The sequence below is a fragment of the Rissa tridactyla genome, chromosome 7, assembly GCF_028500815.1.
Source record: "Rissa tridactyla isolate bRisTri1 chromosome 7, bRisTri1.patW.cur.20221130, whole genome shotgun sequence".
NCBI lineage: Eukaryota > Metazoa > Chordata > Aves > Charadriiformes > Laridae > Rissa > Rissa tridactyla.
The window spans coordinates 32,693,523-32,707,712 of NC_071472.1; the positions used below are offsets into that span (position 1 = coordinate 32,693,523).

Genomic DNA, 14,190 nt, shown 5'->3' on the forward strand with positions numbered 1-14,190 from the left:
GTTGTAACCTTCCAAAGCTTTTTTAATTGAAAGTCCCTCTGCGAAAAAGCCTTAAAGCTGCATTAATGGTAGGTTGTGCAATTGAATACTCGTACCAAATACCTGAATTGTGTTCTATATTTGCATATGAGTGATGTCTTAACAAAACTGTTAATGCAGACAGGTCATCTACACCTTCGTTAGCTATTACCACAAGATTTATTAGCTAAAATATCAATGACTTGTGCTGACATGATTCGACCTAACTGCAGTAGGGTAGAACTGCTGTGTAAGTTTAAAACGGGAGATAAGTCAGGTTTTTATATTTTACCCAAACCAATCCTTGAGTATCACAGTTATCAAATATATCTAACAAGAGTATGCAGTAACAGTAAATTTATTCAAGTGCAGCCCAGTAATTGAGTAAATCAGCCTTCTGTAGCCCAAACCAAGCATTTATTTATTTGACAGGTGACAAAACACATCACAAACTTTGAGGGAACATAATACAATCATTCTGAACCAATCAATATCAATACAAACATCTCTGAACCAATTCAGAGCATCTTCATTAAGCTTGCAGTTGGATAGGTCTGTGCAAGATACCGTGAAATCCTTGACTGAATTCTTTCACTCCTGTGCTGTTTTTTTTTCTCCTATGCCACCTGGAGGGGATCTCTATCTTTCTCAGACACGATTATGTTGATTTTGTAATGTAGGTGGCTCGCTAGCATGTCACGCAGCTCTGACAAGAAGCCTCGCTCAGTGTTACTGTGCTCACACAGAACAACACTTATCCCGTTGGCAACTGCATCCAGAACGTCGTGGTGGGACATCTCTCCTGCCATTTTGAGAAAGAAATGCCATGTAGATCACTAACAGTACAGTTCAGGTAACCAATTTTTTGCAACGTATGCAGAATCTTAGCTAGAAGCTGGGAAGTCCATATGGGGTAACGCAACACCATCTGCTCTGTGTAAGAGCTGACTCTGGTATCCCTTGAAGGACTTTTAGCTGATATCCCCCGTATACAACCGAGACGAAACCACATAAATTCCATGTCCTTTTTGAATAGTGGTAGATTCTGCCACTTTGGGCAGGGAATAAGAGTGCGCAGAGTGATTTGGAAGTGGACTATCTGGATGTCATGTGGGTTGCTGTGATGGACGACAGCAATTGGGAAGCCTTGCAAAGAAGCTGCCTGAGGGTCAGCTCTGCAGGGCTGTATGTAAGGGGGAGGAGGGACAGGCCCTGCCAAAGAACTTCCTCAAGGTAAGTACTACAGAATGCAAGGCAGCCTTCACATTGTTGACCAAGCTGTAGGGAATAGTTGTCCCACTGTCAGAAAAGAGCATAATGGACTAAATGTCCTTTGGTTATCTCTAATGTTATTCTTCTGTTGTTCCAATAACTAACTGATTGTTCCTCAATTGTACAGGCAATTCTGGCCAAATCTTTCAACAGCCAGTCAACTCTTTTCTTTTTTTCCCTGTTTTTTTCTTTCCTAGTGACTATAAAGATAATGAAACGGCAACATAATCTTTTACCTGTGAGATAGAGGTCAGCTTCCGTTCCCTTTAGGATGCTGCTCCCAGAACCAGCACACAGAGCAGCTTTCTTCACTGGCGATTCTGCAGGATACAAGGTGCCACAGTTAAACTCCTTTCCCTCTGTCCAGCCCTCATGTCAGTATTGCTATTGTTTCACAATAACTCCTAACTTGATTTTAGGGTCAATGTAAATTTGTTGGAGGAAGAGACACATCTGTCAGTTTGAAAGAGTCGGGGGCCCATAACATCTCTGATAATACAGCAAAGTCCTCTATGCACCAAATAGATAATGTAGATTTTTTTTTTTTCTTCAAGGGGTGGCAAAGTTTGCAAAAAACTACAGCACAGAAGCTGGCTACTGGCTAGTTCTCTTCTAGCAAGATCTTATTTAGTGAGGTTTCTGAACCCTTTAAAAGACTGCTACTCTTTCCAGGACTCTCGTGTTCCACCATCATTAGTTTTCCAACTAATGATGCCACTACAGCAGCATTTTGCCTCCGAGATACACTGGCTCCTAACTTTTAGCTCTCAGAAGACCACTCTCAATGCCAGCTGAGAGCTGCTCCATGCCATTAAAAATCTGGCTGTTTGCTGTGATTGCTGATTCCAAGCTATTACATATGTGGCGTACTGTCCCTTCTTCACAGTGACAACCAGCATAATATAGAACTTCCAGTTAAAAATACAGATGACATTCTTTTTGCATGATAGTATCACATACATTCTAGAGTGTTGCTTCTTGTCTTTAACAGTCCTTCATAGTACTTGGAAGTAAGCCTATCCAGTGCAGCAGTACTTCACACACTCATGCTCCTTGTCTTCCTGGAATACTAGTTCTAATGGACAGTCTTACTTACAAGCCCGTTTACCTAGCGTCTTGCCCATTCCCATGGCTAAGCGGATGTGGGGCAATTTTAGGTGGCTTTTGATACGCGCAATTATGTCTGATAAGGAGACTGGTTCGCTCAGTGTGCACAGACGTCCCATTCCAGTATGGGGAAGAAGAGGCTGAAAAGAAATTAAATTAGTGTAAGAAAGCTAACTCCAGAAGTTTGCATTGCTTTCCATACTGTACAAAGATGATTATGTCGGCCATTCAGAAGGAATGCCTGAACTTTACCAAAAAAATATATATGCAATGTTCTTGTATGTAACATACTAACTACACTAGCTATTGGAACTTATTTAAGAATAGTACAGGCCACACAGCTACTTTCATTGTTTTGGAAAACGTGTGTGGCTTCAAATCCCCACAAGCTGGTATTTCAGAGCACTGACGGGGTAGCAAAGGAAACCTGTGATGCTTCAGTGTTTAGGGCAGTCAGCTCACACAAGTAATACATTCACTGGAAGTAATACATGATTTTGTTACCTTTTGTAATAAGAGAATCTCGGTCTTGTGATAAAGAAGGCTGTTCTGGGACAATAACGCCACCACCTCCAGCAGTGCTTTCTGAGAGCAGTTCAAACTGACTCGTGTTTGCTCCTCACCTTCAACCCTGAGGAAACATACACTTGGTGCTTGCTAAGAAACTACATAAAATTTCAGCATCATATTAATATAAAACAATGCTATTCTATCCCAGTGGCTATTCTACCAGAGAAAGGAAAAAAAGAAGGCATTGCAATAGCCTAGTCTACTCTCTTGGAAGAAACAGATAATGGGAATTTAACTCATCTGTCCTCATCAAATTTCCTGTTAATACTCTTCTTTACCATCTCTAATCTACGTTATGCTACACTAAGTTGCTGTTACCATACAGTGTAACATAGGTTGATCAGAAAGGGATGATTATTCCTTAAGTTTCTAGATCTGTTGCTGAAAAAAATGGCAGCAATGCACAGAGGAACAAAGTGATTATGACAGTGAAATACAATTCCAGCAACTTATTGTTTCAAACAACAGAAAGAGCACAATGGTAGAGAATGAAGCAGATACCTGGCAGGGAGAGTAGCGAGACAGGAGATCTCTTTGAGGTCTTTGATTTTGGACAGCACCTTGTCCAGATGCTCGGTGTTGTCCACGCAGAATTCTACGTGGTGAGTGCCCTCAGCTGGATAGTGTGGCGCAGTTGATGGATGCAATGGGACAGAAGTACAGGCACCTGAGACAACAGTACAAGATTGCTGTTTTATAAAGCTGGATAAGTATCCTAACACTGATTTAGCATCTATACTAAAGAAATTCAACATCAAGATGCAAATTTTGCACTTAAATCCATTTTCCCTGACCAGAACTGAGGACTCCTTGCCCTTTTGTCTCTATTAGGCACAGTCTGGTTTAAGTGTGAAGAAGTTGATGGATATGTATTATTTGTTATTCTTAAGGCCATCTGTTTTATCCTAAGAGTTGTACAAAACCAAAATAGTTCCCGATTTGTAAATCGGTCTGGAAAAGACATAGCTATTTTCATTTATGAGGCACAATACAGGATAAAAATCTAAAAGAATTTCAGATGCCTTAAGTCCTTTGCAAACAATGACATCTTGCACTTTATAAATTAAAGGTGGTCATTAAAAGTCAGTGGTCTAAACTTTGCTACCAAGAGGGACAATAAATATGCTGCACTAGTTCCAACTACATCCAATAGCACAGGCACGCATCTGAAAACGCATCTGGTATTCCTCACCACGATAAACTCCCTAAAATATGTTTAGGGTACTGAGAAATACTACAAGAATATGGGTAGGGAAAAAAAGAAAAAAAAAAAAAAAAGTCCTCAAATCATACCTGGAAAAGCTGGAAGAAAGGAAAATGAGGGAAGGTCCCCAAATAAAATAGCATATACTGATTAATAATTTTAACCTTTTTGTTTGTTTTTAACAGAATCTCACCGAGTCCCTTCGTTAGCCAGTTATTGACTCCATGAGGTATGGCATCATATACTGTATGTGGAGAGTAAATCCCGATTCTGTGCTCCAGGGCTCGGACCACCAGCCGTTCCTTCCAGGTCTTCCACGTCACTCGCTTGAGTGGTGTGAATATAGGGGGGTGGTAAGACAGAATAAGGTCTGCCTTCTTCTGCACTGCCTCTTCCATCACCTCCTCAGTGAGATCGTTAGTGAGGAAAAGGGTGTTCACAGTGTGGGGAGGACTCGGTTCCACCAGCAGCCCCACATTGTCCCAGCTTTCAGCCAGAGAGAGGGATGCGAAATCATTCAGGGCAGAAACGACCTCCCTGAGATCCATCAGGGAGCGTGAGAACAGACGGCCCCAAGAACGGATGCAGCGGAGAGGCCAGCGAACCCGATGGGTGCCAGGCAGAAGCATGCAGCTATCTGTAGAGGGGGTGAAAAAAAAAAAGGCAGGAATAAGCCTAGGTAATTCTCTGAAATCGCAGAGTTAAGAGCGTTCCGGCTGCGAACGCCGCCCCACGGTCAGAGGGGAGCGCGGCCCGGCCTCCCGCAGCCGCCGCCGCGGGGACACCCTCCCGCCCCCCGGGGCTCTCGGGGTGAAGCACCACAAACGACCCCGCGGAGTCGTGCAAGAAACCGACGGAACTTAAACCTTCTCTATCTTCACACGCTAAATCCGACCCGCGGAATCCAACCGGAGGAGCGTCTGCCTCTCGGAGGAGGAACAAGCGGGGCGGGGACGGGCAGCCTTTGAGGCACCGCCAGCGGCCTCCGCCCAGGCCACCAAAGACAGATCCCCGCCACCGCCGCGGGGCCCAGCGCTCACCTCACGCCAGAGCAGGAGGAGGGCCAGGACTACGGGGCGGAGCCTGCGCCCGGCCCCGACGCTTCCGCCGCGCTAGCGGGGCTCTCCGGGGCGGAGCTGCAGCCGGGGTGGCCCGGCCCCTTCCTGCCCGCCTGAGGGGAGCCCCTGGCGGGCGGCGGGCGCTGGGTTGGGGTTCAGCCTCGGCAGGTTTGTGCTAGGCCCCCGTATGGCCGGGCGAGGGTGAAGGTGCCGGGGCGGCGCGGGAAGGCCGAGCTGGCGGCCGCGGTGCGGCGGGGATGGCGGGAGCCCTGGGCGGAGTCGCTCGCCGGCGGAGGAGCCGGGCCGCGCCCTGCGGCCATGGGGGCGGCGGGGTCCGCGCATCCCGTGTGTGCGGTTTCGGTGGAACTACCTCAGACCGACGGCGGCGTGTAGCCGTCGTTCTTTTTTTTGCCGATCTGAGGTAGTTCCGAGGGCGGCCCTTGGGGTGCAGAACGGGGACAGTTTCCCGCCGGCCGTGGCGCGCTGCAGCCCGGGTGAAGGGGGGCCGGGCCGGGGCTGGCTGCGGGCGGGTTTCCCGGCTGCTGTGAGAGGCCTCGGCACGCCGTGGGGCTGACCAGGGAGGGCAGTATACAGAGACAAAATTAGCGTGTAAAACTCGATTTCCACACAACTGCGATTTTATTATCGTAATTCCAAATGTTTTCTTTGGAAATATGACTAAGATCCTGTGCTTGGATGCAGGTACCTGTCTGCTGCAGGCACTGACAGCTGCCGGAAGGTGGCTCCAAATCACACTTCTGTGATGTGGTACTGGCATGTGGGTTTTCTCTGTTAATTTCTGTCATTTATAAACCCATAATCTTCGGAAAAGCTGTGATTGCTTAGTATAAACTTTCATCTCAGGAAAGGGTGGGGTTTTCCCCCCTTTCTCTAAGCTATTTTCTTCTGTTACTTTCCAGTTCTTTATATGCTGCATAGTTGCATAGTGCAAGTAAAACATTTATCCACAGAGTCCCTTGAACGGCACTTTAAAACTGTGTGGTGTAAAAGCATATATAACCACACAAATACTTTAGAATCAAAAAGGATTGGGAATTGGAAAACAAACCAACAAATTTCCTCTTGTTTTCTCTGCAGGAAATTGTTATATACAAATTACCTCAGCTTTTTGACAAGCAGACATGGTGAGAACAATAGCGCTTTTTATACATTGTTATTCTTTCTGAAATGGTCATCTCTTGGAAAGTTAATACCTGCTCTGCATCTCAAAGGATTACATGTTTTACTCTGATGCTGTGAAGAATTTATAATGAAAAGTTCAGGTTTTCATTTCAGACTTCTGACAAGATATTGCAAAGGGGAAAATAGGTCCATCTACATCAGTCTAAAATATAAATAGACTTTCAGTTCTAAGATCATAAATTTTAATCCTACTTTGGCCAATATTTGGTAATCTAGTTTGGTTTCTTTTACCACAGAAGCATTATTCAAGTTGCAAGCATGTAGCCCTGCTTCAGTGTATGTAACCTTCTACTCTTGCAGGCTTTTAAAAGTTTAGCAAATCAGGAAATAGAGATAAAACTGTGTGTCTTAAATTGTACATACAACTTCTATAGCATTTTCATGGACATTGCAGGCAACTATCTTCTCTTCTTTACTTGTGTACTTCTGGAACAATATGCCAGTATCAACATGATCCTAATTTTTATTAGTTTTCCTGTACATTTATTTCCAGTATAGCCCCACAGTCATTGTTTTTGCATAGTTTAATACTGTCCATGGGAGCACTGTGATATATTTGGCCTATAGAGATATATTTGCTCAGGTGGCTGGGTAACTGCCATTTTAAATTTTATGAAAGTTACTTATAAATTCTGAAGAGAAGTGTGTAATTTTGTGGATTTGCTTGTTTGTGAAGGCAGATTATATACAGTGCCATTCAGAACTAGCCTTATCACTCAGAAAGCTGCAGGCAAGTAACATACATCAGTTGCTCCTCTGGTTGTAAACCAGTGAGGTATGTGCACCGTGCTGTCATCTGAAATAGATTAACCTTGATTCTTCAACTTCAGTTGAGCAATTCAGTGACTGAGTAGGTCCAGTTTGCAGATGAATAATGTAACTCTGGAGTGTAGCAGTGTGAAACAGAGCTTCTGCGTTACCGTGGCGAGCTTGATTTGTCCTGAAACTAAATGAAACCAAGTGCTTTCTGGTGGTTTTACTGGAAATGTGGAAGGTTTGTGATGGTAGTCTTGCTTGGCGGCCAAATATTGAAACAATGGTCATATGTAGTGGGAACTTGCTTATGTTCATGGTGGGACTGGGAAATAAAACAGTCTGTTAGTATTTCATTGCTGATTTAATTATTATTTTCTGCATCTTGCTCAGGCTGTCACGCTGCATACTGACGTGGGAGATATTAAAATTGAACTATTCTGTGAACGTACACCAAAGACTTGCGAAGTAAGTCAAGTAACAGGAGCAGGTTTGCCTAGTGTTGAAACAGCAGTAGAAATAGTGGAGACTTGTAGAGGAGGTGAAGTGGCTTTTGCAATTCATCTTTTCACATAATGGAACACTAACGTTTTAAGCTGGTACAGTGCCTACTCCGCTTGTGGAACTTGTGCACTGTGTCACGCTGCATAGAGCTTTGCTGCATTTTTAAAATCATTTTTAAATCATCAGATAAGGTTTAGCTGAGGGCTGCTTCTCTCCAAGTTCCAGCATCTCCCAAAGTGTCCTTTATCCTTAAAGGGAAATATGGCACAGGCCTGGGATTCCCAAATTTCACAGGGTTTGCTCACACTCCCACAGATTTTATTTTAATTTAAGAGAGTGAGAATCACCTCTTGTTTGTCAGAGGCACTGGGTTTTCCTTTAAGCGTGAATTAACATAATTTACTTTGTAACTAAAAAAGCTGAGACATGAAGTTATTGATTACAATATTACATTTACAAAATAAAATGTTGAATGGAAGTGATACTTCTAAGCTGTCTCAGGATTTTTGTTTGTTCTGCAAGTCAGACAACCTTGTGCTGAAAGCTTTATTTAAAATCTTTTGTATCTGTGACAGTGTCAAAGGAGCATATTAACTATAATTTATTTATGACTATTCTGTGGCAATACTCTGTGGAATTCACATGGCCATAGCGCAAAGCAGAGGCAAAAGACTTAGTCTTGGTCTTGACAGTGCTGTCATTTTTAGTAAGAGGATACTATTTCTGATTTGCTTGTTAATATGGTTTGTTTCATTTTCTTAGAATTTCCTGGCTCTTTGTGCTAGTAACTACTACAATGGATGCGTATTTCACCGGAATATAAAGGGCTTCATGGTTCAGACAGGGGATCCGTTAGGTAAATTCTTCTGTCCGGGTCTCTGTATAGAAAAATGTACATAAATATAAAATACAAATAAAATAGAAAGATAGAAAAATAAATTATAAGTATGAATATTAAAACCAAAATGTAAAAATAAAATATAAGAATTATTGTATTGTTGATAGAGGTTTTTATGATGAGATTACTGTTCTGTGGTAAGCTTGTGGAAGAGCACCTGTTACCCTAGTTCTAAATAATCATGCAATACTAAAGCATTCTACAAACATTACTTTTTCCAGCTGTTTCCACTAAATATGATAGTTCTACTGACTTACCAGCTGTTGAATAGGTAGCAGTCATTACTGTGTTTTCTCTGGTTTCTGCCTGAAAGGCTACACTGCTTCTAAAGCATTTGGGGAAAAGAGTGTCAACTGTTTGGGAGAAAATCTGATTCAGCTGTGCGTCTGTTTGTACTCATACTGAATTTAATTTGAGGATATGTCAGTGTTTTGTTCTGCTACTTAATAGGTGTTCCTTATATAGAGGTATGTCTCTGCTCAGTATCAACACATGAGATCCCAATCCCTGCCTCAAACAAATTACAGGCTATCTAGGGTCTTTGTTGTACAATGTTATAACAGTACATCATTTCTGGATGTTTCAATCTGAAAATCCAGTAATCTATTGTGGTGCTTCTTTGTCAGGCACTGGGAAAGGAGGTAACAGCATCTGGGGCAAGAAGTTTGAAGATGAATTCAGTGAATACCTAAAGGTATTTCTGCCCTCTCATATGCAGTTATGTTTTCATGTGAATTTTCTTTACAGGTTGGAGAATGATAGTGTTGTGTTGTACTGTGTTAAATACCTCTGTCGTAAATGTGAAGCAAAGTATAATCCCACAATAAAGGGATAGAAGCTTTATTATTAAAATATAAACAGGCATTTCTGTACTTGGCAAGTTAGGTTTGAGGGTTTTCCTCACTGAGAACAGAAGTAGAAAGATTTTTTTAACAAAGCATTTTTCGTGCACTGAAGGCAAAGAAGTAATTTTTCATTGTAAGAGCAATTTTGAGGAGCCAAATATAGACTGTGACAGAATATATTGGCAACCAATTTTTGTTCTTAATAATGGTATTGAGGCAGAGTACTAAGTCACAGAGCACTTTGTACAGGTTAAAGTCTGGCTTTCACAGATGTGTATTCATGTGGAGTTTTTCCCCCTTTTTCAGCACAGTGTCCGTGGGGTAGTTTCAATGGCAAACAATGGTCCGAATACCAATGGATCGCAGTTCTTCATCACTTATGGCAAGCAACCACACCTAGACATGAAGTACACTGTGTTTGGAAAGTAAGTGATCCAACTGCATGCCTCCGTATCATAGCGTGTTAAGGATCTGAATATTTCAGGGCTAATGCAAGGCAAATTCACAAGTGTCTGGTTCTAAAACTCCTTAAAATATTGGTTGTATATATGCAAATATATGCTCTTGCACTGTCACCAGAATTAGTTGCTCCAAAATGCTGCTCCTCTTTTCTTAGTAGCAGCGGATTCGGTGGAAATAGGCATATTAAAAATTACCTGAAGAATGGAACTTTTTTTCCTTTCTTCCACCACTCCCCACCCCACCACTAATTTTTCCAGCTTGACTTTTCATCCATGCACAAATGGATGCAGCCTGATTTTAAGCAAACGCCGTAACAACCAGATACACAGTTGTAGGGTTTACTGAGAAGCAAGAATCTGATTTTGGACTGGATCTGGGGATGGGTGTGGTACTTACATGGTCATGCGTCTGTTCAGGTGGAACTTCCTATTGGTCAGGTAAAAGTCAGGGAACTGACAGTTTGTAAAATCAGATGAGGTTGTTTAAGATGCATCATTATTTAAAAACATTCTTATGATAATAGACACTACTGATAATATATCATCCTTAAAGTGAATATTTAATTTTTGAGTCTTTCAGATACTGCTTTTTCTATCTCAAAATCACGGTAATGTCTTTTTTGCTTGTTGTTAAAAACCCTCTAGTGTACAAGTGAATCTGCTGAGAAAAAGTTGTCTTTGTTAAATAGAGTTAAATATTCAAAGGAGACTATCGAAATGTAAAAATACTATTTTCTAGTACTTGTATTGTTTATAGGCATCTAAGTATAGGTGTTTCTTTCATTTCTGAGTTTGTTAGAAGTGTGATTGAAAGTCGGTTTTTTAGACGTCTTTCATAGAAAAGAGTAGAGGCTCTGACAGATGAACTTTGATAGATCTTCTGTGGCAGTTTAAGATATTCCTGCCCCAGTTGCAGAATCAGCAGAACAGCATACGCAGTCCATGCTGGCCCACAATCCAGCATCCTAGATTCAAAGAGGTGATGGATGTCACTGAATTGAACTGCGAACAGCACAGCATGTTTTCTGCCGAGTCCATCACTGGGGAATAAACTGCCAAGATTTACCAGAACTAGTTATTTAAACAAAAAAGTAAGAGATTTGTTAGAACAATCTCTGTTGCTGCTTCTGCAGCCTGAACAGGAAATCTGAAAGCCTAAACATATTTGTGCCATTAGATTTACACAGTTATTAATGATTCTGTCCAATCTTGTCTTTGAGTCAGAAGGTTAGAAATTATAATCTCACATTTGAAAATTGATTTTCCAGCCATAAGATTTCAGTAATTCACAGTGAAGTTTGGTGTGGCCAGTACCTTGCTGCTACTTAAACTATGATTGATCAGTCTTGTCTGCCAGGAAGTACGGCCAGGGTCTTTATACAGCTATGGTTGGTATAAAATATGATACTGTCAGGTCAGTGGGAATTATTCATACTTTTTATCAGAATCTGTCATAGATGCTTAATATTTCCTTTCAAAATACGTTATATGCTATATATAATGTTTTGTTTCTTATTTGTATTGTTTGCTTGCAAAGTCCTTGCCCTATGATACTTAACTGTAAAGTGCTTTGAGATATCTCAGTTGTGAAATTTAAATCATTATTAGAAGGAGATTCTTAGCGCTTCTGCTTTTCTTTCAGAGTTATTGATGGCTTGGAGACCCTGGATGAGCTGGAGAAGCTGCCCGTGAATGAGAAAACCTACCGACCTCTTAATGATGTTCGCATTAAAGATATTACAATTCATGCCAACCCTTTTGCTCTGTAGCCACAGAGTGCCTCAACACATTCTTTAGAGACTGATCAGATTGACTGCTGGATTATGGGGTTTAAAGTGTCATTAAAAAGGGTAACTTGAGCTGGATCATACCTTTGCTCATTGGATACAGGATTTTCAGGTGTTGTGACATTGTTTGGGAGTTACCACAGAGGAGTCTTGTGCTTTAGAAGCCAGTTTTTTCAGAGTATCTTCCAGGATTTTGATTTTTAAACATTGTTTTTTATACTTGTAAAATAAGAAAAGACTTTTAAAAATATATATTTTTTTGCAAATCTTTTGTTTTCCGACTTATCTTTCTTAGTGATACTATCTTGAAACAACGTCCTTTGCAACAGTTTCATACGACCAGTTTTGTGAAACTTTCTCATGTAAGTTCTAATTTTCCTTACTTTGCTGGTTTTTAGAAAACTGATTTAAGATACGCAAATTTTTCCCCTAGGTGAGAGCAGTGTCATAGATAGATTTCTCTTCTAGAGGATTAAAGATGGTGTTTGGAGGAGTGCTTGCTCTTGTGCTGCTCTGTTGGAATGGTAACCTCTTCAGCCTTCCCAAAAAGTAGATTGGAAACAATCACTTCTGCCTCTAGCACAACGCTTTTGGTATGAAAGAGTAAGTGTTTGTGTCTTTACATAGCTGTTGATTGAAACTAGGTAACCATGGCTTTACTGAAATGTGTTTTTCATCACTTTATTGCACAAACAATAGGGGGTGAACACAACAAAGAGTAGAGACAAAAAGACTGTGATCAGACTTCTAAACAAGAATATCATGATACACCCAAAATAATAACAGATACTGTGGCCAAGATGATGTTGAACAAATAAGAGAAAGTTGTTACTTGGTCTTATTTGAGACCAAATGTTGTTGGACTTTAATGAGAAAGTCTGCAAGAAGGTACAGAGATATCTGAATATTGACTGGTCAAGAGGAAAAATAAAATACATGCATACATATGCATGTGTGTATATATGTGTGTGTGTATATGTATATATTGCTGATCTTATGCTCAAGTCACTTACTATAGTAAGCATAAAATGAACTGATTTAAGCAGGGAAAAGAGTGATTTGTACACATCAAAAAAGCAGTTCTCCACCTTGGGCATACTGGGAAAAGCAGAATGCCCAAAAAAGCAGAATCTACTCTTCCTTGTAGATTTAAAAAATGCATTTTGGCATCAGTTTGTTTTCATAAAGCAGGAAAAAATCAACTCATTTCCATGTAAGTTCACTTTCTGGCTCTGTAATATGTGGAGGTGAGAAGATATATTTCCAGTTCCAACTGTGCATGAGAGACCTGGACAGGAGAGAGTACCCGCACTTCCTGCATCCAACTCTTACCATTCTGGACTTCTTCCCGGGATCCTCCTTGGACTCAGTCAACATCACTTAGCAAAGTCCATGCTCATGTATACGCCCTGTAATCCTTAGGAGGTGCAGGTCCAGCTGACTTGCAGCCTGCTTCAGACCAGTATTTCCCATTTCGAGACTTTGCCTCGTAAGAGGAGAACTTATTTGCAAGAGAAAGGCAAGGATATGCCAGGTACAGATTACTGAGGCATTAATGAGCAGAGTTAATCAGTGCCCTCACTCTGGGACAAAGTTTCTGTATTCTGAATGGAGCATTGCTTAAAGCTCCTACCTGTTGCTCCAGACTTAATACATTTTACCATAATACCTCCATCAGTCAAGTAATGTATTTAATTATTTTATCTGTGTGCTCTTTGTGTCTTTTCCGTGTAACCAGTGGTAATAGCAAGTAGACAGAAGCGTGCAACTGCATGTTTGCCTGCCGCACTGACACTGCTGCCATGCAGAAGGAATGCGTACTGGAAACTTTCCTGGAGTGCAAAGGAACCAATAGTTTTAAGTGCTGACATCTAGCACTAAACTGGAAACAATTTCAGGTCTATGCTTGGTTTTGTTTTCGTTTTTGTTGTTTTTTTTTTTTCCCTCCACAAAAAGAAGGCTGTTACATAGAATGTGTGAAATAGCCCCCTTTCTGGAGGGTACATTAAATTTAGATCCTTTCTGCTTTACCTAAAGCTATGCACTGGAAGGAGAGTGATCTAATGGGACAGGGTTACATCCTAACTTTTTAAAATTGTATTGTGTCTCTTTTCCTGTTGGTGGGTCTGAACCTTTTCCAGGTTCTCCCTGAGAACCTGGAATACAATGAGAAAAATAATGGTGGGGTTGGTCCCATGCACTTGTTGAAGAGAAAGCAAGATGGAGGGTAGGAAGAAGGCCAGCTGTGGAAGTGTGTGATTGTGTGGGCAGTTGCAGGGTACAGCATATGTGCTGTTTAGTTGTTGCATGTAAAGAGCTGGTGTGTCACCAGCTGTTTGGACTTTTGTGACATATATAATCCTTTAAATAGCAAAAATGTTGCAGACAGTGCTCTTCTGATTGTCCTTGACTTGTGCTTTATAAACTCCCGTGTTTAATTCCATCACTCTGGTCCTTTATAGCAAACACTATAGCCATAGGGTGAGTTCTGTACAAATAGATCTACCCGT

General features: G+C 41.4%; 2 protein-coding genes across 6 annotated transcripts; one reads left to right on the plus strand and one right to left on the minus strand.

Moving 5' to 3' along the window:
- Positions 1-413: 413 nt before the first annotated feature.
- Positions 414-5,295, minus strand: NIF3L1 (NGG1 interacting factor 3 like 1). Of its 2 annotated transcripts, none has more exons than XM_054208349.1 (7): positions 5,212-5,295; positions 4,365-4,808; positions 3,469-3,634; positions 2,902-3,028; positions 2,399-2,537; positions 1,527-1,610; positions 414-820 (listed from the first exon to the last, which is right to left on the minus strand). In XM_054208349.1, exons 2-7 carry the CDS (start codon positions 4,798-4,800, stop codon positions 636-638), a joined length of 1,137 nt encoding a protein of 378 aa, XP_054064324.1. In that variant the 5' UTR covers positions 4,801-4,808; positions 5,212-5,295; the 3' UTR covers positions 414-635. The 2 variants fall into 2 exon arrangements, with proteins under 2 accessions (XP_054064324.1, XP_054064323.1); XM_054208348.1 differs by lacking the exon at positions 5,212-5,295 and adding an exon at positions 5,038-5,205.
- On the plus strand, positions 5,265-11,946 carry PPIL3 (peptidylprolyl isomerase like 3). Of its 4 annotated transcripts, none has more exons than XM_054208351.1 (8): positions 5,265-5,397; positions 5,932-6,007; positions 6,328-6,374; positions 7,579-7,653; positions 8,452-8,545; positions 9,214-9,281; positions 9,739-9,857; positions 11,536-11,946. In XM_054208351.1, the coding sequence occupies exons 3-8, from the start codon at positions 6,372-6,374 to the stop codon at positions 11,660-11,662; spliced, it is 486 nt and encodes a 161-aa protein (XP_054064326.1). In that variant the 5' UTR covers positions 5,265-5,397; positions 5,932-6,007; positions 6,328-6,371; the 3' UTR covers positions 11,663-11,946. The 4 variants fall into 4 exon arrangements, with proteins under 4 accessions (XP_054064326.1, XP_054064329.1, XP_054064325.1 ...); XM_054208354.1 differs by having other exon boundaries at positions 5,932-5,997; XM_054208350.1 differs by lacking the exon at positions 6,328-6,374.
- Positions 11,947-14,190: the final 2,244 nt, after the last annotated feature.